This window comes from Neovison vison, chromosome 6 (assembly GCF_020171115.1).
Source record: "Neovison vison isolate M4711 chromosome 6, ASM_NN_V1, whole genome shotgun sequence".
Classification (NCBI taxonomy): domain Eukaryota; kingdom Metazoa; phylum Chordata; class Mammalia; order Carnivora; family Mustelidae; genus Neogale; species Neogale vison.
The window spans coordinates 120,075,402-120,097,647 of record NC_058096.1 but is presented as its reverse complement, the minus strand read 5'-3'; the positions used below and the strand labels follow the sequence as shown (position 1 = coordinate 120,097,647).

General features: G+C 43.8%; 1 protein-coding gene across 23 annotated transcripts in view; it reads left to right on the top strand.

Annotated features, from left to right (window-relative positions):
* The window catches only part of KALRN (kalirin RhoGEF kinase), a 661,720-nt gene that overhangs the window by 579,984 nt on the left and 59,490 nt on the right, over window positions 1–22,246 (top strand). For 13 of the 23 annotated variants that reach the window (XM_044252179.1, XM_044252178.1, XM_044252163.1 and 10 more), the window contains 3 exons: window positions 6,668–6,951; window positions 8,333–8,437; window positions 11,812–11,907. In XM_044252179.1, coding sequence (XP_044108114.1) covers window positions 6,668–6,951; window positions 8,333–8,437; window positions 11,812–11,907 — 485 coding nt within the window. The remainder of the gene's footprint in view (window positions 1–6,667; window positions 6,952–8,332; window positions 8,438–11,811; window positions 11,908–22,246) is intronic. The other 10 variants (XM_044252165.1, XM_044252168.1, XM_044252183.1 and 7 more) reach the window with 3 other exon arrangements.

The following is a 22,246-nucleotide window of genomic DNA, read 5'->3' as shown; positions in this document are numbered from 1 at the left end:
AAGTATTCTAAGCACTTTAAAAACATTAACTCCTTAATCCTGATAGCAATCCTATAGGGTAGACACTAATATTATCTTCCTTTACTGATGAGGAAACAGATACAGAGAGATTAGGTAAGTGGACTAGAGTCACAAAGCTGACCAGGGGCGGAGCCGGGCTTTGAGTGTATCCTGTCTAATCCGTCTGAGCGCTGCCCATCTGGTTAGTGACATAGCCGGGCCAGAAGCCAGCTCATCCCTTTGTTGCAATCCACTGACGAGGCACCAGTGGGTTGTTCTGAGGTTATTTAAACAAGGCAGGCCCATTACGCCAGGAGAATTTCCCTTTTAATCAACAGCAATGAAATATCATGAAGAGATGGGTGTTGAGGTCAAGAACTCTCTAATCATTGACTAAGCTTTGGAATGTGTTGTGTCGCGAAGCAGCATGGCTTCTCGGCTATTAAGAAGGAAATCAGGTGGGTTAGAGAGGTGGCGTGGGAACTGAAGAAAGTAGGGATAAAAAATAGTGTGTGAGTCTGCTGATGGATAAGCCCTAGTTGTCTGTTGGTTTATTTATTGACATTTTCTTGGTTTCATTAGTATCTTTATACTCCCATGACCAACCAGGTAAGCTGTGCCACTCAGAGCCTATGAAGTTGGACCTTCAACCTCAGAGATTCCCATGACAAATTTCCTATTTTCCCAGTTTGTGGCTGAGATGCCAATTACAGGGCGCATTTCTTACTGATCTAGAGGCACTGGTTTTTACCTTTTTGTTTCTTCTTCTTGAGACATTCTGCTTTAATTTCAATTTATTTCCTTTAAGTATGTGCTTTTGGTTAGGAAGGAGACATGTACTTTTTCCAGTGGAAAATTATATGCTGATGTACATAATTAAGCATCAGAGAATACAGAAAGATAAGAATTTTTTCTTTTTTTAAATCAAAATATTACCGACATAACATTATATTAGTTTCAGGTATACAATATAATGATTCAGTATTTGCATGTATTGTGAAATGATCACAATAAGACTGCTTATTGTGCACCCATCACCACATACAGTTAAAAGTTTTTCTTTCCTGTGATGAGAACTTGTAAGGTTTACTCTCTTAGCAACTTTCAAATATATAATACAGCAATATTCACAGTAGTCATCACATGGTACATTACATCCCTGTGACTTATTTATTTTATAACTGGAAGTTTGTATCTTTGGACTTCCATCACCCATTTTGCCCACCTTCCTCGCCCAAGTTTGGCAACCACCAAACTGTTCTCTGTATCTATGAGTTTGTGGGGTTTTTCCCCCCTAGATTCCACATATAAGTGAGTTCATACATTCTTTATCTTTCTTTGTCTGACTTACTGTGTTTAGCATAATGCCCTCAAGGTCCATCAGGTTGTCACAAATAACACGATTCCCTTCTTTTTTGTGACTAAATAATATTCCAGTGTACACATGTACCACATTTCCATATCCATTCCTTGAGTCACCTCTGTCTTGTGCATTATAAATAATGCTGCAATTAATGCAGGGTCCATGTATCTTTTCAAGTGTTTTCATTTCTTTCAGATAAAAACCCAGAAGTGAAATTGCTAGATCATAGGGAGGTTCTGCTTTTAATTTTTTTGAGGAATTTTCATACTGTTTTCCATAGTATCTACACCAGTTTGCATTCCCACCAATGGTGCACAAGGGTTTCCTTTTCTCCACATTCTCATCAACATTCGTTATCTCTTATCTTTTGGAGAATGCCATTGTAACAGATGTGAGATATCTCACTGTGGTTTTGACTTGCATTTCCCTGATGATTTGTAATGTTGAGCATCTTTTCATGTACCCATTGACCATCTCTATGTCTTCTTTGGGAAAAGGTCTATTCAGATCTTCTGCCCATTTTTTTAATCAGGATGTTTGCTGTTGAGTTGTATGAGTTCTTTATATATGTTGGGTATTGACCCCTTACCAGATAAATGATTTGCAAGTTTTTTTCCATCTGGTAGATCGCTTTTTCATTTCGTTGATGATTGGAAAAGATGAGAAGTTGTGTACACAGTTGATGAGAGTAACTCAGAGTACAATCCAGCAGTAATTGGTGAAGGTGGTGAGGTGTTGTCTGTAAAGCCCAGCACGCCCACCTTGATACACATGCTCTGAATGCTTTAGTGTTTAGAACAGTGTGTGTTCTCCTCTGTGTGTGATCTGCATGTTGTAAAGGTTTGCCAGCCATTTGTTTCCAGTCCACAAGGAGATACAGGTACAAGAGGTACAAGGAGATACTCCACAAGGAGATACAAGGAGATACAGGTACAAGCATTTAGAAGCTTTTATAGGAATTTGATACTTCCACTGTATCTAAGAGTATCACTTTGTATTTTGTAAAAGTTTTGATCTGAAACAGATTGAGAATAAAAAAAATGGGTCCTTGACTCCCTGACCACAGGTAGTTTAGGAAACCTTGCCCTAGAGGAATTCTCACAAATAGAGATCTGTCAGGATTGCTTCAGATAAGTGTGTGTGTGTGTGTGTGTGTGTGTGTGTAACAACCTAAATATCCATCCTTAGGAAAATGTGTTACAAATACCATGATACATCCTATGAAAGAATATCATTCAATAATTAAAATGAATGAACTAGGTCTACATGACTGAACACGGATAAATCTCAGATAATTTTGAATTAATGAGCACATTGCAAAATGATACCTATATTATGATATTTATATGAAACTTTAAAAATACAAAATAATACTATATTTCCATACACGGTAAATGGCTAACAACATGGACAGATGCACACCAACTTCAGAAGAGAATTTAACTCTGGGAAGGGAAAATGGTGGATAGAATTGTGAATGGGTGCAGACCTGTACCCCTGAGGCCAATAATACAATATGTGTTAATAAAAATAATTAATAAAGAAAGGAAGGGAATAAAGAACTGTGAATGGGTGAAAAAATTTAAAACTACAATAATCTTTTATTTATCTTTTTTAAAAAGTTGAAACAAATATGCCCCCTCAAAAGTTGATATTTATGCCATCTAGGTTGGTGGGTACCTGGTTGTTACATTTTTTTCTCTATTTTTCTCTATCCAAGTGTCTCCTAGTAAAACCAGCCTCAGAATATGATTTTTTTTTTCTGATCCAGAAAGCAAGTTGAACATACTGGAACATCTGGGGAACTTGATTACCTACAATGCCCTGGGACACATTTGTCTTCCCAAGTGACTTAAAACCAGATATTAGCTGTTTGTGCAGCTTCTGTGCCTCAGGGTTGTAGAGGAAACATTTGTTCAGAGCCCTGGGGTAGCTGTAGAGATGCTTGGATTCTGGTCCTAGCTTTGTGACTAACTCACTGGTAACAGGGAATTTCTCAGATTTAAAACTTCATTGCCTTGTCTGTAAAATCAGACTGAGACTGTGTTCAGCATTGCAATTTTATAACTTATATAAATTATATATAAATGTATATTTAAAATGTTAAATACACTAGAAGTTTGAGGCTCCTTTTACAATAATCATAGAAGCTAAATCAATACATAGAATAAATGCAGAGGTAGGAATAAGATTAATATATGTGCCGTGGATGGGGCGCCTGGGTGGCTCAGTCAGTTAAGCATCTGCCTTCAGTTCAGGTAATGATCTCAGGGTCGTGGGATCAAGCCCCATGTCAGGCTCCATGCTCACCAGAGAGTCTGATTCTCCCTCTCCCACTGTCCCTTCCCCTAGCTTGTGTTCTCTCTCTCTGCTCACTCTCTCCCAAATAAATAAAATCTTTAAATAAATAGTTGTGTGTGTGTATACATATATATGTATATTCATATATACATATGTGTGTGTGTGTATATATATATGTATATATATATATACATACATACACATGTACAGTGGAGTGAGATCTGGTTTTAAGTCTTGCTTCTCTGCCATTCACCAACTATGAACCTTGGTTTCCTGAAACACTAATCTTCTATTTCCTATGACAAACATCATAATAAATAGCAACTACCTCAGCTTGGAAAACTTTGATAGCAGTCTTATTGTTGCAGTTGTTACAAATCAGTCACTTAACTTTTATGCCTGGAAAGGTACCAGAATAAAACCTCGAACAGCTAATTGCAGTCATCTTCCAAAGATGGGAAGAGCATAGCATGCCAATTATTCTTTAAAGCAGCAATAAAGTACAAATTTTCTAAACTAAATGGTGCCACATTCTTTAAAAACATGCATTCAAAGTAATTTAGTAAATTTCTCAGCTCAAGAAAAAAATATTTAACTATGTGAGGTGATGAATGTTAACTAAACTTACTGCGGTGATCATTTCACGATGTATCAAATATCAAATCATTATGTTATACACCTTGAACTAATACAGTGTTATATGTCAATTATATCAAAATTGGAAAATAGAAACAGAAAGAGACAAACAAAGAACACCAAAGTGATTTAAAAATGGTCCTGTCTCCATTTGGGACCCTAATTAGACAAATTACGGATTGCTTCCAACACTTGAATTCTCATTTATGTGGGCTGCAATTGAATGGTTGATTTGATTCCAACAAATCTGATTCCAGTAGGTAAACTTTAAACATGCTTGATTTTTCATTTGTACTTTGTGATGTGTACTCTTGCCATTCATTTATACAGAATGACCCAAAGCAGAACCGCATGACCACAGGGAACGACAGTCAGTCAAGACTCACATTTGTGAATCTCAAAGTTAGGCTATGCTTTGTGATGGAACAGAGAATTTGGACAGTCACCTGCCCTGCCTAGAACCAGGCACAGTTAATACCCTTGGACCTCTAGTTCTGCTGACACAGTACATGCTGATTACGTTTTGAAGGCTCGGTTTTACAGAGCCATGTGGTATCCCAGGGGTCTAGTGAATGAAAAGCTTCTGCAGCTTATCAGCAGAAAGATAAGAGGAAGGCCCTGGTTCCACTGCCAGTGTAGGGAGATGCTGATCACCCAGGCTTCTGAGAACAGGAGTCTGACCCACACCAAACACTTCAGCAATAATGTCAACATACCCAGGACCACAGCCAGCAAGGAATTCCCTGAGATAATATTATAGTGTTGTCCTTAAAGGCACAGCAACCAAGTCAGTGGATCCCCAAATATTCAGAGAACAGCCCTGTAAACTGTCCTTTATACCAGGGGACTTGAGGACCTCAAGTGTTGGGGCTTCTAGATGCAGACATTGAGGTATTGTTTTCCAAAGTACACATAAAACTCTAGCAACGTCAAAGTCAGTCCCCACTAGTCAAGATCCTAAGCTTGGGGCCCTCAAGATCCACCACTTACAAAAGCTGGAGACAGCTCTTTGTTGGCAAAAGTATTTATCCACCTTCCTTGGGGATTTTGTTTCTTCTCTACCGGCTGTGTCTGGGCCAGAGGGCCTCTAAATCCAGCTTTGTCCTCCAGGCCAGGTCTAGGATGAAGTCATTACAGGAAAAGGTGATTCAGTCTTTGAGAGGAATAGGTATGGAAAAACCACTACAATAATTGATTTCAATACCTAGTCATATGTTTGGTTTAAATATTTAAATAGTGTTCAAACCAGTGCTGGGACAGCGGGCCCATGAGGGGTCAAGGCAGAGCTGGTCAGGGATTCTTCCAAGACCACTTTGGTAATGAGAAACAGCAGACACAGAGAAGTAACTCACCTTCAGTTTGTCATCCAGACCCTTTGTGCTTTGGAATGCCTCACATTCATTCATCTGTACCCCTGTGTGCTGCCCTAGTGTGGCCTTCTGGTTCTGACCCCACCTTCCCAGGGCTATGCTGTATATAGTGACCAGATTAATTAACAACCAACAACAAAAAAGCCCACCTTTTTATTGTGTCATTTCCCAGGATAGTCTCACAATAAAAGTCAGACACTTCTAGTTTATTATTAAATGTCCTCACCCATCTTTCTATCCAGTTTCTCTTTCTCCATCAAACCTTTGTTTCATGCAGAGGATCTCCTTATGGGCTGGTGTTAACTTACTTTTCAATATTCATGCCTTGGTTCCTGCTGTCTCTCCCTTTTAGAATTCCTTCTCCCCTTCTCTTCTACTCAGACACATCTCTTCCATTAAACCCTTTCAGACCAGTTCCCGCCTACACTGAACTGACCTCCCTCTGAACTCTGCTAGCTTATCACCTAGAGTCCACACCAGCCTTATGGCAATTAATCACATTCTACTATGTGAATTTGGCTTTGTTTTGCATGCTCTGTCTTGCTCTTTAGCTCTTTTCTCTTTTTCTCGGAGTGTGTGTGTGTGTGTGTGTGTGTGTGTGTGTTTTGTCTGTAGATAGATAAGAGGTGTTTGAAAATAAAACCTAGGTCTTAAATGTCTTTAAAATATATTACCTAATAGATGGTCCATAACATGGTTATTGGTTGGTAATTCTTGCTTAGGATCTTGACTTTTTTTTTTCTTTGAGGGTAGGAGTCCTTATCTTCTGTTCACTCCGATATCCACAGCTCCCAGAGCAGTGCCTTGCACATTAAATATTCAGTGAGGGTCAGCTGTTAACCTCTAGAGAGGGCTGCCCTGACCACGGTCTGCAGCGGGCCTTGACATTCTGCCTTGTGTCCCAGCTTTCTGAGTGATGGACCTGTCTTACTTCCAGCCGCAACACCCGTCCCCCAACTGCTTCTGACATGGCTGTCTGTCTGTTCTTTCTCCTCAGATGCATACTCTCATTCCTCAAGTGAAAACGGAGGCAAGTCTGAGTCAGTGGCCAACCTCCAGTCTCAGCCCTCCCTGAACTCCATCCACAGCTCCCCCGGGCCCAAGCGTTCCACCAACACCCTTAAGAAGTGGCTGACTAGTCCCGTGCGCCGGCTCAACAGCGGGAAAGCAGATGGAAACATCAAGAAGCAGAAAAAAGTACGAGATGGCCGGAAGAGCTTCGACCTGGGCTCTCCCAAGCCTGGGGATGAGACAACACCTCAGGGAGACAGTGCCGATGAGGTACGTACACGTGGCCCTGGAGCCTCCATCAGAGGGGCCTCCTTCCCCGGGTTCTATAAACTTCCCAGTCTCTGGACCCCACTAGATTGTTTTCTTGAGCCCAAGGAATCTGAGTTTTTGTACCAACAAGATCTTGCCAGGCCAACACGTGACCATTTCAGAGACTGACTAGCACCTAGAATTTCCAGCAGATAGACCACACTTTGCCAGATTTGGAGATAGGGGCCTGGACCCGAGGGGAGCCATTTGGTCACCTATTCCTCTGCTTCTACTAAAGACTACATCAAAACCTGCTAGTTGAGAATAAGAATGAAAGAAGGTCCACCATTTCCCTTGGAAGGAGAAGGTCATGCTGGGAGAGTATAACTGTTTTCAGTTGTCTAGAGCAATGCCACATGTAAAAGGGAATGGACAACTCCAGGTGCTCCAGAGGGGAGAATTATGACTAACAGGCAGAGGTTTGCAGAAGGCTAGGTTGCAGCCCAAAGAGGGACTTGAATGGAAGTTAACCAGTGATGAGCAAGCGGTCATGAAAGCGAACAGACACCAGGGCTAGAAGGGGCAGGGATGACATATGACCTCACATAGCAGTGAGAGAGGCCTCTGTATTAGCCAAGAGGTCAGACTGGGTGACCTCCGAAGTCTCTTCCAAAGCTGAGATTCTGTAATCAAGATACAGTGGGTGGGGGCACCTGGGTGGCTCAGTGGATTAAGCCTATGCCTTCGGGTGGGGTCATGATCTCAGGATCCTGGGATAGAGCCCCGCATCGGGCTCTCTGCTCAGCAGGGAGCCTGTTTCCCTCTCTCTCTGCCTGCTTGTGACCTCTCTGTCAAATAAATAAAATCTTAAAAAAATAAAATACAGTGGGTGTGTTCTAGTTGGGGGAATGAGAGCTTTTTTTTTTTTTTTTCTGGCCAACTAACCTGCTCTAATCGCTGATGGGGCTAAGCAATTCTTCCTGCTGTGTAACCAGACTCTGTTTGTAATTTTAGGCTATTTGCCATTTCTCCCTCTGAAGATGACAGGGGAGCCTGGTGATACTCAGATTGTGGCTTAATAGTCCTTCAAAGGCTTAAAAAGTTAGGCTCTCTCTGACCACTCTCAACTTTTTCTTTTTCCTGATTAACAAGGTTGATGTTTGTCTTGTGTGTGTGTGTGTGTGTGTGTGTGTTTTCCCCCATTTTAACCTCACTGTCCTTTGAGAAGAAGGTGCACCCATTCCACAGAAGAGGACAGTGAGGCTAAAAAATAAGGATGTGTTGAGGAAGGAGGTTATCTTATATGTTGCTTTTAAAAAAAAAACTCTAAGTCCTAAGCCATTGGTATCTTTAACTATATGAAACAGAAGACTGTATGACTAATGCTGCTCTTTTGTTCTAGAAGAACAAGAAAGGTTGGGGAGAAGATGAGCCAGACGAAGAGTCACACACCCCTCTCCCGCCTCCTATGAAGATCTTTGACAATGACCCTACGCAGGACGAGATGGTAGGACTCCTTTACTTTCTCCCTTGAAAGAACAACGTGTAATACATGTGATTTTGTCTTGTGTGTATGATGGGAGTAGTACTACTCTCTCTCCCTTGTTCTCGCTCTGAATCTGTAATGATGGAGATTTGTCTATATTCAGTAGGTTACTCTCCCCCTGCCCTGAAGATCTGACTCCATTCTGGGCAGCAGAGGGGCACGTGCAGCAATCCCAGAGTAGGACTGGTGTCTCATCCTGTTGATGGAGGATAATGGCTCTGTCTTCGGACACTGCAGATCCTAAAAGGAACTGTTTGTCTCACAAGGAGTCTGAGGGCAGTTCCAGGCTGAGATCCCTCTGTTGTACCTGACGTCTGAACTGTGTTTTCGCTGATCCTTTTCCCTATACTCAACTCTAAAATCCAAATAGAAGTAACTTCTGGTCAAGTCCAAATTCTGCAAGCATGGGAGGGAAGGAGATGCTGCTAAGGGGGGAGGGAAGGTTGCTGACAAAGGTGGGAAAACTAACTGCAGGCTGTCGCGTGCTTGGTCTTGTACAATCTCTGGCTCCTGAGCACGCGGAGGCTCCCGGGTGCCTGGAGCGTAGATGTCTGTGTAGCCTCGAAGCCCCCAGCGATCACCCTGATTGCTCTAGAGGCTCAGCTTGGACGTGCTGCTCAGTACCAGCCGAGGCTGGGGGCTGCTTTAACTGCACACTCCGTCACTCATTTTCCTAGCAAACTCTGCTTTCACCTCAGTGTGTTTTTCCTGCCTTCTCTTTGTCACTGTCCCCTTGGACTCTGGGTTTTAACTGTCCTTTACAGTTTCTTTTCAGAGTGGCTTGTGGTGGAGGTGGTGGCTCAGCTGTCCCTCTGAGGACAGCCCTGTGTTCCCTGCTACACCGCCTTGCAGTGGCACGGCTTCCTGTGGGGCAGGGGGGCCAGCAGGGATTGGGAACAGATCTTTCCACCAGCACCTGGGATGCAGTTCAAAAAGTCCGGCTTGCCCGTGCTTCAGCATGTCCAGTTATAGCCCCGTCCTGGAGTTCATTCCCTCCACTTTGTATTGGGTCACGAACCCAGACATTAGTTGGGGTCTTCCAGGGTACCACACAAGAGGGAGAGACTCTAGGGACAGGATGATGACAGTTGCCCTGCTCTGGGACTCCGCCATGAGCCAGGCACAGCGCTGGCCCCTCCTACGGTGACGCTGGTGGCCCGTGTTGGAAGGACAAGTAGCGGCAAGTGTGGCGCGAGGCCCATCCTGGGCTCCCAGGAGCAGAAGCGCCCACGTGCCATACTGAGGTCCGCACGGGAGCCAACCTGCTGTGTTCCCAGAGGCCTTCCCTTGTAAAATGTTCCACAAACAGTGATCGCGTGTGTGGGGCGAAGGACGCTCCTGTCACAGCATTAGCTGTCCCACACGGCATTTGGCAAGGAGGTGCCAGCTGGCCTATGATAAGTAAAGGTCATGGACCCACCCCCTCAAATTCCCTCAGACACAGCTTGTTTGGGGGAAGAGGATGTTATGTTGTTTCTGGATAATCTTTAACTGAAAAGGTGGACTTACCCCAGACATTTGTGTGGCCTTTTTGTTAGCCAGAAAGAGGACAGATGGCAATGGTCCCTTTTTAGACACATTCACCCTCCTCAGCCCTGCCTGTTTGATTTCTGTGCGTTTATTTTTCTGAAACATTTGGAGAGCCTCAAAACCTCTAGCAATTAGAGTCGAACTTATTAAAATAAGTTTTTACAACAGTCTGTAAGGAATTTTTTAGTCTACCTATTTAATGTTTTACAATCACCTGGATTCTCCATGTTCCCCTCTTAATATTTGTTCATATGTATGTATGTTTTATTTTTATAGTTTTAATATATACTTGATATGTTGAACGTTTTATTTAATATTTTTTAAAATCTTACTAATTTTAACTTCGTAACTACAATTTTAACAGCATTAAATAGGAGTAGTTCCCTTATTCGATGTAGCATAATTTTCTTGGCCAGTCTGTTTTGGGATATCCTGGGTTGTTTCCAGTTTTTGCCGCCCTAGATAACACTGCTACAGATCACTTTGTACATACAGCATTTGTTCTTTTGACTTCTGTCCTTGGGATAAGTTCCCAGGGGTAGGATTACTAAATCAAAAAGTTGATAGCTTGGATTTCCAAACAGGCTTAAGCTCCTTTCCTGCATTCCCCAGAAGAGGAGAAAGAGTGTTGTTCTCTCTCTCTCTTTATTATTTGACTTTGTTTTACCCCATCTCAGAAGCAAAGACCTAGAGTAACTCTTAAACTAGACAAAAAGTAGCTTCTTTTTGAAACTTTCCCCCCTAATGTAAGGGACAAACTTGACGCCAAAGCATGGCCAGGACTTTCAGCTTTTTATCTCTGCAGTGATCAGTGTCAAAGACTGAAGGAACTTACCCCAGTTCCAGGGTGTTTGGGGTCCAGGGAGCACAGTTGCCCTCTGCTTGGCTGTGCCAGGGGGAAAAGTTCATACATGCATGCAGGGTGAACCATTTCTCCCCCAATTTCTTCTCAGGTAGGAGAAGGAATATAAAAACCACTGTCCCTTCATGAGCAGGATTCCCCACACCATTGGCCATCCAGCTTGCTGGTACAAAGGGATGGTGGGCAGGTCCTTGGCTTGAGCCTCCTTTTACTGTGAATAGGACAGTCCCTGGTGACTCTAGCATGAGACACTCAACTCCTTGCTAGAACCATGTATTATATCCACATGTTTCAATTTGGGAGCAACACAAACAGCTGTTTGTGGAGGGGTGTGTGTGTGTGTGTGTGTGTGTGCACACATGCACGTGTGTGTGTGTGTGTGTGTGTGTGCGCATATGAGTGGGCTGGGGGTTTCTAGCTTCCTGGTCTTTAAGTGCCCTGCCCTAAAATTTTTGCTTGATACACACTGAAGATCTATGTTTAAAATCTGTATTTAAGTAAAGCAAAGACAGTTTCTCTCCTTTGGACACATTTGAGGCCAGGTTTACGGACCCCTTTCATACCCTGGAACAGCAATGGGCAGCCCTGTTGTGGCCAAAGTTCTATCTGTCCCTCTCCCCCTGTTCCTGACAGCAGGTGCAGGCCTTACCTGTTGGCCTCCCAGGAACTCATCAAACCCTGCCCTCAGTTCCTCCAGAGGCCTGCCTAAGGAGAGCCTAGTCTCATCCCTGCTTTTCTGCTGGCCAGAACTCCTCACAAGGAGTCAGGCAGGACCGTCTGACACCCACACCACTTGCTGTCTTGCTCTGTGATTTCTTGCCTCTAAACATAAGGCTTTGCTTCCCTTGCCTGCCTTGAGCTGTGGACTTGCTGTTTTGCTTCCTAATTGCTATTCCTCATTCCTTGCTAATCTGCTTTTCCTTTGCTGCTCAATGTCTTGCAGTCCTCCGCTTTGCTAGCTGCCCGGCAGGCTTCCACTGAAGTACCTTCTGCTGCAGACCTTGTCAGTGCAATAGAACAATTGGTCAAAAGCAAGCTGGTAAGTGGGGGTCCTGGAGGCAGTTTTGTGTGTGTCTTACCTCCATGTGCCTCCCAGGGTCTGGCGTCTGTCTGCCATGGCCTCCTTTGCACCTGTCCTCATTCCTCCTGTAGGATTGTTTCTAGCTAAGGATGGTTTCCCAAAAAACCTGTGCTCCACAGTCTTTTTAGTTCCTTTTTTTTTTTTTTTGGAATGGGCATGGCCAGTTAATGGCCCTTTTGGGATTGTGTCACTAATGAAAGGAAAAAAGTATCCAACACAAAACAGCATCTCTCTGAGCCCGGTCCACTGACTCACAGGGATGCAGCATTTGGACAGTGGCTGGTGTGTGTATGGTTAGCTCTGAAACTAATTTGGCTACTGAGACACAGAACATGATTTCGGTCTTTGAAAGTACTGGGTAATTTTATTTGCGGACCCCAGGCAAAATTCTAGCCTGAGAGTGTGGCAAAAGTAGATATTATATAGATAGTATATATGGTATATAGTATGTATAGTGTGTGTGTATGTATGTATATATACATGTATTATATATATATAATATCTACTATCTATAAATATAGATCTATCTATATCTATAAATATAGATATATATTATAGATATATAGATAGATATAGATAAATTTATCTATATATATAGATATAGATCTATATCTATAAATATAGATAGTAGATATTATAAAGGGGCATGGGCCAAAATGTGTAGCTCTTTCACCACAGGAGATGAGGGGAGCTGGTGTCTACCCCCATCATGGGGGACAGTCAAGCTGACGGCCACTGAAAACTGGCCTAGCATGTGACTGTCTCGGGGGCCAAGCAGATGACCGCAGAGAAGGATTATGGGTCTGGCTGCTTTAGGGTTTGGGCTCCATGCTGGTGAAAGAGCTTGTTTTTGGATAATGTTATTCCTCTGCACCATGTTTTTACACTGACGTGTATTCCTACAGGATGACAATTTAAAGCATTCTCCTTGCCCTTTATCCTCATCTGTGTCACTCGTTTGGTTTTTCTCAGAACTTTCATTAGGATAAATGTCTGTGCCTCTGCCAGACTTCTCTTGGACAGTTCTGCTAATCAGCACCATATAAACCCTTCTCCCCTTGGCCCAGGAAAATGCTGGATGCCGTGCAGGGACCACTGCCCAATCATAATTCTGATTATAGTAACTCCGTCTTCAAATCTCCCAGCTTAGAGAATACTGATGAAATTTAACACGTGATTTTCTTCTCCTTCTAAGTTTTCCATCATAAGTAAGAAAGAATTTTGCAGCCGATGTTTTCAATAACTGTATCTAACTGTTCTTTTTTTTTTTTTTTTAAAGATTTTATTTATTTATTTGTCAGAGAGAGAGTGAGCACAGGCAGACAGAGTTCTTGAGGGCTGTCAGGTCTCTGGTCACCCTCCCTGTCTCACTGGTAGGAGTCGAGTGCTCGTGTGGGCACTCCATGGGCTTTTCAAAGCTTGCCTCTCCGACCACCCCCCACTTGCTCTCCTTTCTTCTTCACACTGACCCACACACCCTCTTCATGATCCAAATACTGTCTAACAATGTTTTTCCTTAAAGATCATCCTTTGTTTTTTTTTCTTTACATTGTCCCCTTCACCACCGGTGCCTGAGCCCTGACCTCATGCCTGGACTATTGAAGTAGTCTCCTGCCCCCTCTGCCTCCCTCTCAGGCCTCTGTCCCCTGGCAGGTCTTCCACAGGCACTGCCATTGCCTTCCTCCTCAGTGGAGGGTCACTGTCTCCCTCTTGCCTCCACATTGTCTGCAGGGTGGGGAGCCTTCAGGTACACAAGACTCTTCACTGAGGTGCAGGAAGACAATTTTAGAATCTCTTCATCATTTAAAAAATGATTTGGGGTACATTTTGTTATGTGCATAATGATAACACAGTAGCACAGAAATACAAGTTATAAATACATTACATGTTTGGGCAATGTATGGCCAAAATTAGGTTTCCTGATAGAGGTATATGATCAAGGTTTGGAACTCACTGGATAAAATATTCCATGGATAAAATTCACACTTACCCAGTATTCCAATGCTTTGTAGGCAACCTACCACCACTTATTTATTCTGGTTGATGAACTCTGCTCCAACCAAATTGTTTTCCTCATGCATTTGGCTCTCCTCCCCCAAAGTTTCTATTCATACCACCCTACTTCTCTGGAACATTCCCTCTCTTATTTTTGCTTATCTAAAGCACAATAGTCCTTCGGGGCCCCACTGGAATCTCATCTGCCCAGAAGGGCTTCCCTGATCAGCCCAGGCCAGATTTCTTCTGTAGTCCCATGCCAATTACTGTGTAAGCCACACACTGCTGGGGCCAGCTCTTAGATAGTTCTGTTACGTTATTTGTTAAAGTAACTTAATCTTTTCTTTATCTTTGTCTGCGTAGCTTCCCTACCCAGCAAGATTAGGACATGATTTTCCCCTCCTCCATTAGTACACAAGAGGCTTTTACACTCATATGTCAGTAGACACTTCTCTCCAAAATGCTGTATTTTTGTGTATTTTTGATTATCTTTTATCCTGACATTATTGCTCACCTGAGTGCTCTGGGAGTCCCCACAGCCCTTCTAGTTGTGTGATCAGTGTGTCTGGTATTAAACAGGTAAGGGCAGATATTGAAAAGTTGGGGCTCCTGGATGACTCAAGTGGTTAAGGTCTGCCTTCGGCTCAGGTCATGATCTCCAGATTCTGGGATGGAGTCCCACATCTGGCTCCCAGCTCAGCAGGGAGTCTGCTTCTCCTTCTCCCTCCCCTCTGCTTCTCCCCCTGCTTGTTCTCTTTCTGTCTCTCTCTTTTTGACATAAATAAATCTTTAAAAAAAGAAAAAGGTCAATGAGAGTAAGTTTCCCAAAAGAGAGGAAGTGGAGGGTGTTATTGGAGCAGATCAGCCCTGTAACAGGCCCTAAACAAACCCCTATCAGATGAGCGGTTGCTCTGTGGTACGTTTCCACAATAAGAACTTTAACTTGTCCCTCCACCAATAACTACTCCTTGAGGACCTGTAGTGAACCCAGAATTATAGAGATTTCTTTGGCCAAACAAGTAACACCAACCCCATATCATGGAGAGGAATGAGGGAGCAGCAGCTTGGTTTCTCAGAATCTTCTCCTCAAAATTTGATCCTTTGTCACTCCTCTGCTTTCTCCTCCCTCCCATCCCAGTATATACACGCTGTGGGAGAGCAATGAAGCAGCAGTGTGTGGTGGTTTCCCCAGGCATGTTGGAGAATCCCGAGTTGCATTTTTACCGCTGAGACTTGTATTCCTATTCCTCATTAGCTCTTTAGCTGAGATGAGGGTAAGACCTAGAACCTATGAAAGTTCCAGAGCTTTTATTTGACTGTGAGTACAGCAGTGTGACAGCTGCCAAGATAGGCAGTGTGTTCATAGGCTAGGTTAGTGAAAGTACAATGTACAGTCAAGGAGAGTAACAACCCCATTGTCCTCCAAGTTCTTCAGCCCACACCTGCCTTGAATACATGTGAGTCGTGTATCAGGTTCTGAACGCAGCATTCTGAAGTGTTCCTGAACTCAGTGAAAGGACCCCAGAGGATGTGAACAGTACCATATGGTGTCCACATCATTTGAAGGGAAGTGGAAGGTACTGGGTTAAATGAGGGGAGAAGTTAGGAGAGAGAAGGCTAGTGAGAGCTGTCCTGAATTCATTGAGGACTGCTGTGGAAAAGAAGGGTTGGTCTCCCTCTTTGTTACTCCAGAGGGTGGAACATAGACCTGTGGGTGGAAGTTATCTTAGTTCAGTATGAGATGAGGTAATAAGTTCCTTTCCAACTGACAGAGTCTGGAAATTTTACAGGAGCGTCTAGCATGCTTGGACTTTTATATCTAGGGCTTAGATTCTTTCTACTTTCTGTTTTGGGAAATAGTAGGAAGAGATAGCACCAAGTTCTGCTCCACAACAAAAGCCTGGAGATCCCTTGTGTCTTGGAGCCCCAGAGCTGCCCTTGGTATGTTTTGGTCACGTGGTCATGACGGCACCAAGGCTTCTGCTTAGAGTTGCTGGTAGGAAACAAGGGTGGGTGTTCTCCAGCTCACCTATGATACAGACAAAAACCCTTGAAGCTGCCCCCAGAACTCTTTTGACAAGTTCCTCTGGACATCAGTGGACACTTCTGACTTCTTATCTGCCAGCCTCGGTTTTGAATCACTGCTTTTATTTACTAAGAGAAGATGCCCACCCACCTCCCCCCAAACAGATCTCACACATTTTTTTCCACATTTTGTATTAAGATAGTCTTTCTAACTCCAAGCCGGGTGTAAGGACTCTCCCTACTTTCCCTGTGTGATTTTTCTTTCTTTTTTTTTTTTTTAAGTAAACTGTATCCCAAAGTGGGGCTCAAACTGACAACCCCGAGATCGAGAGTCACTTGCTCTATAGACGGAGCCAGCCTGGTGCCCCTCCCTATGTGATTTTTTTTTTTTAAGACGTTCTATTTATTTATTTATTTATTTATTTGACACAGAGAGAAAGAGAGAGACCCAGTGAGAGAGGGAACACAAGCAGGGGGAGTGGGAGAGGGAGAAGCAGGCTTCCCACTGAGCAGGGAGCCCGATGCAGCGCTAGAATCGAGAACCCTGGGAACATGGCCTGAGCCAAAGGCAGATGCTTAACAACTGAGCCACCCAGGTGACCCCCCACTGTGAGATTTTTAATAAAACTTTTCCTAGGGGCGCCTGGGTGGCTCAGTGGGTTAAGCCGCTGCCTTCGGCTCAGGTCATGATCTCAGGGTCCTGGGATCGAGTCCCACATCGGGCTCTCTGCTCGGCAGGGAGCCTGCTTCCTCCTCTCTCTCTCTCTGCCTGCCTCTCTGCCTACTTGTGGTCTCTCTCTGTCAAATAAATAAATAAAATCTTTAAAAAAAAAAAAAAAAAAAAAAACTTTTCCTAGATGTGAGGATGGGTGGTGACGGTGGTGAGTGTGCAGGGAATCAGAGACCTGGGTTGTAGTCCCGCCTTGGCTGTTTATTGTGTAGCTGTGGGCAGTTACTTAGTCTACTTGGGCCTCTCTTTTATCTCCTTTATCAGCAGGGATGATTCTGTCCGGCTGAATCTTATCTCAAAAAAGATTGAGTAGGTGTGAGTGTGCTTTGTAAAATGATAAGCAAGCACCCTACAAATGTTAGCTCTTAGCCATCTCATCTGGGATCTGTGTTAATGTCGGGGGGAAGGCAACAGAGCCAGCCCTTTCATAGTCCCGTCCTGGGCCATGAGGACACAGTGTGTGTCAGCCAGTAGATGAGCAGTTGGGTGAACAGGGCAGGGTTATACCTTAACCATCTATATGATCTGGTTTTACTTCTCAAGTTCAAGGAACAAGAGCTTTTGTGTCTTTAAAAATCTTGTGTGTCCCTAAACAGCTCCAGGATTTCACAGCCTGCCTGAGATGAAAGGTCAAGCCTCCAGAAAGCACACCTCCTATCTGAGCCCTTGTCCTCGTGGCATGTCACAGCAGTTTCCTGGGCTTGGGATGGTATTTCTCCTCTACCTTTGGAGTAGGGACTGGCTGGGATTGAGCTCTTGTTCAGTCTACCCAGTGACCCGGCTTCCTAGAATGTGTCTACCTGCTTCAGCAAGGCTTCCTGCCCTCTTGTTCTCCCACTTGATAGCGTTCACCTCCCTAGGCCAGCCCAGTGGGCCACGAAACATGGCTCGGGCCACACTGCATCTGTATGTCTTTTTGTGCTTTGCTCACCTCTAGGTGAATCAGCCTGCTTGGTCAGTGGCAAGGTAGAGTTAGTCAAAGAGCCCAGAGAGGAGGAAATAATGGCCACATTGCACCCATGGTGGAGGGGTGTATTTTCAGGCACTGGGTGCCTCTGGCCTTCCTCTATGGAAAAGGTTCCTGAGCTTGGTGAAGTAGAAAAGTTTCGATTTCCACCAAAAAAATTTGAAGACAAAGTCGCAAACTTGAAATGTCATTTGCCCAGACATGACATTTTTTACTCTACAGTTATCTTCTTCCCCATCCCCACCCTTAATTTGTCTGGAGACGATTCTGATCTAGTTGGTCCAGAGAATATTATTTAAATTTTTAGAACAGGGTGGGTCAGCTAGGAGGTTGGTGTGATGTGTGGTGTGGGACAAGCACCCTTATCTGTTGTTTTATCAGATGACCTTTGACCTCTCCCCAAGAGTCCCATAGTACATTCAGTAAATTCTTGGAGCCCTACCATGTGCCAGCTCTGGCACTGAGCACAGAACCTTCCTTAATGGAGCTCACAGGGTTAGTGCTCAAAACCTTCTCTGCCTGGACTGTTGAACATTTCCTCTGTGACTGCAGTCTGATGTCTCTCTACATGAATACCAAATGGATTCTCTTTTCTTTTTTCTTTTTAAAAAACATTTTAATTTTTTTTTTTACTAATAAAAGCAATATATGCTCATTCAAGAAAAATTGGAACAATGACAAGGGTAGGAACACAAATTATATCACTGATAATATCATCATCTAGACACATTCAGTGCTGAAATATTGATATATTTTCTCCTAGGCACTTTTTTTTTTTAAAGATTTTATTTATTTATTTGACAGTGAACACAAGTCGGCAGAGAGGTAGGCAGAGAGAGAGAGGGGGAAGCAGGCTCTCTGCTCAGCAGAGAGCCTGATGCAGGGCTCGATCCCAGGACTCTGGGATCACGACCTGGGCCGAAGGCAGAGGCTTTAACCCACTGAGCCACCCAGGCGCCCCTCTCCTAGGCACTTTTAAAAATAATGTACTTAATTAGAGAGTATAGAAAAATGACATTCTTTTTTCCTTTACTGCCATATCAGAGACACTTTCCCAAGTCATGAAAAGCCCTTGGAAACATTAAGACTGGTCTTTCTAAAACTTAAATCCAATCATGTCACTTCTCTGCTTCAAACCCTTCATCACTGGTTTTAGAAGGTAAAGTCTCTACTTCTTGATGCAACACACAAGTCTCCCTATGATGGGACACTGCATTCTTCTCCAGGATTGTCTGTCTCACTCCTACCCTCATCCTTCACTCACTCCCCCAAACTCACACAATACACAGTCATTTGCCGCCACTCCCCAACCCCTTGCCACTTTCACTCCCTTATATTCTACCTGGGTGGGCTGCTTTCAGCTTCCCAGGCTGCCCCAGGTAGGTTCACAGCTTGATCCTTTACTCAGAGTGTTGCTCCTGCTTAGAATGCTCTCTCATCAGAGGATCCAGTGCAATCCTCTTTCTCAATACTCAGTTCAAACACTGCCTCTTCCTTTCCCTCCCCTCTCCACCCCCTCCTCCCCCAGAGAGCATCTTGCTCCTTTTTTCATCCTCCTTAGTACCCCTTCTGTCTAGAACAGTACCCATGATAGCTTAGATGATGGAGGGTAGGAAGCCAGATTGTATTCATCTTCATTTCTGCAGTGCTTGGCAAATATTTAGCATGTAGTAGATGCTCAATGAATATTCGCTGGAGTGCAAACCGTTGAGCAGTTGCAGTGCTGTGTCATGACTGGTGTGCAGGGGTGTGTAAAGGGTGCTTATAGGAGTCCCAAAGAGGGCATTTTATCCACAATCCAGTAGACAGGGAATATGTTCATTTTTTTTAAATAATTTTTTATTTTTTATAAACATATAATATATTTTTATCCCCCGGGGTACAGGTATGTGGATCACCAGGTTTATATACTTCACAGCACTCATCATAGCACATACCCTCCCCAATGTCCATAACCCCACCTCCCTTCCCCCAACCCCCCTCCCCCCAGCAACCCTCAGTTTGTTTTGTGAGATTAAGAGTCACTTATGGTTTGTCTCCCTCCCAATCCCATCTTGTTTCATTTATTCTTCTCCTAACCCCTTACCCCCCCTGTTGCATCTCCACTTCCTCATATCAGGGAGATCATATGATAGTTGTCTTTCTCCGCTTGACTTATTTCGCTAAGCATGATACAAACGTAGTGATCCGAAGGGGCATGTGCACCTGAATGTTTATAGCAGCAATGTCCACAATAGCCAAACTATGGAAAGAACCTAGATGTCCATCAACAGATGAAAGAATGTGTTCATTTTTAACAGGGGACAGACTTCCTCCCTAATTAATCTACTGCTTTGAATCCTATTTGCATTTCTGTTCCATGGCCTTGGACCAGCTAGAGGCACTTTGTGGCCCTCTCCTTGTGCACCTTCTCCTTTGCCTGCTGAGACTGTGATGGCCTGAGCCCTGGGCAGAGCAGAAGCTCCCACTACCCATAAACCAGCCCCTGCTGCCTGCCTCCCACCAGGAGCAGCACAGACAGTGGCAGCTTGCCCCCAGTTGCCCATGGCTGGGACCCAGGATCTCCCCTCTAGCCCGGGAAGCCTGTCATCAGAGGGAATGGCATTTGAGTTATAAGCATTGATAGCCAAGGCCATTAGGAGGCCCATTACCCAGACTACAGCTTACCCAGACCCTTTATTTCTCTCTTCCTCCTCTCTCGCCGCCTCTGCCCTACTCACCCCTTTGCAGAGAGTCTTTTTGGGCTTTTTTGCTCATTCAACAGGTCAGAAAGGAAGATAGGGAACATAGTTCCCTGCGTGACATTTCAGCTTCTCAGAGGCCCTTCATTCTAGAAGGTTGAAAAAGGACCATGCCAAGCTGGATGTTCCACAGGAGAGCCTTGTAGGCAGAGATGGAAGCCTGTTTGCTCTGGCCTTGCAGTCAGCATCCTGCCAGCCATCAGGTTGTAGAACAAAGGCTGTAATAGGACAACAGGACAAGGAGGAAGGGAAGTAAAAGTCATGTAATCAAATCAAATCAGTTAGCAGCTGGGTCCATTTGTCTGGGAGCCTGTCTTTGGCCATGGCACCAGAGAACAGGTCACATGTCTTGAAGAGCCTGCCTGTCCACTGGCTTCTCAGACCCCAGCACCAGACACTCTCATTTCCTTAATAACTGGCTAGAGATCCTGAATCTATAAATTTAGCTAAACTCTCCTTGACCTTTCTATATTTTTAGTCTATGCTGTTTCTCAGGATAACAACTTCCACAGTTGATTACTTATCCTGTAAAATAACTTCATGACAAGTTAAAAGAAATTCTCTCTCTTGAGCTTGAAAATGCTATATTTAAATTTTGTTTTAATTTTTTTACTAACATATACTGTATTATTTGTTTCAGGGGTACAGCTCTGTGAATCATCAGTCTTACACAATTCACAGCGCTCACCATAGCACATAAACCGCCCCCCTTGCCAATGTCCATCACCCAGCCACCCTATAAGATGCTATCTTCTTAATTCTAGTTTCTGGTGTTGGTAACAAATTCATGCTTGGCCGGGGTACCGTTTGTTGATTTAGAGGTAGAGCAGGGGAAAAGAAGGTTGATATCATTTCTCATCTTTAAATTTTTTGGCTTTAAGACTTTTTTTTAAAGATTTATTCATTTTTTAAAAGATTTTATTTATTTATATCAGAGAGAGAGAGAGCACAAGTGGGGGGATGGCCGAGAGAGAGAGAGAAGCAGACTCCTCACTGAGCAAGGAGCCCAGCATAGAGCTCTATCCCAGGACTCTGGGATCATGACCTAAGCTGAAGACAGACACTTAACCAACTGAGCCACCCAGCCCCTCCCCTTATTCATTTATTGTAGAGAGAGAAAGAAAGAGAGTAGGGGAGGGACATAGAGAGAGGGAGAGAGAGAATCTCAAGCACACTCCCTGCTGAGCATGGAGCCCAGCGTGGGGCTTGATCTCACGTACCTGAGATCATGACCTAAGCCAAAGCCAAGAATCAGATGCTTAACTGAATTACACACCCAAAGGCCCCTCTGCTTTAAGTCTTAATATCCACCACCTGTTATATAATGAATGACCCATTGGGTACCTCATTTACTTTTTGTTTCATTCCTCTGGACTGTTCCTTCTTGTATTTATCCTATCTTGAATTATGGCAGCTATGAGAATTTAGACATATACTCCAAGTGCACGCTGTTTAACACCATGCTGAAGCCTGTTGTTTCTTCCACCTTTTTGGAGATTTTTTTATCTTTGTGACTTTAACCTTAAGACTGATGTTTTCAAAGACTTCCAAAGTGAAGCTTTTCCTTTGAGCCGCAGAGGCTGTTGTAAATAGGCCTCTTGTGTGGGTAGTTTGGGTTAGACACCCGTATTTGTTTTAGAGTCACTCACCTTGACCTTGATCTCCAGGCTTACTGTTTATCCACATTGCTTCTGCCAAGTTCCATAATGAAATTCTAAGTGTTGCTGTTTGATCTTTCTTCAAGGACACCTGTAAAATGCTAAGATTGGCCCCATTTTTTAATATCCTTCTTGTTAACAGCTCTGGGGGTTGGGAGGGAGAGCTCATCATTGTAGAATA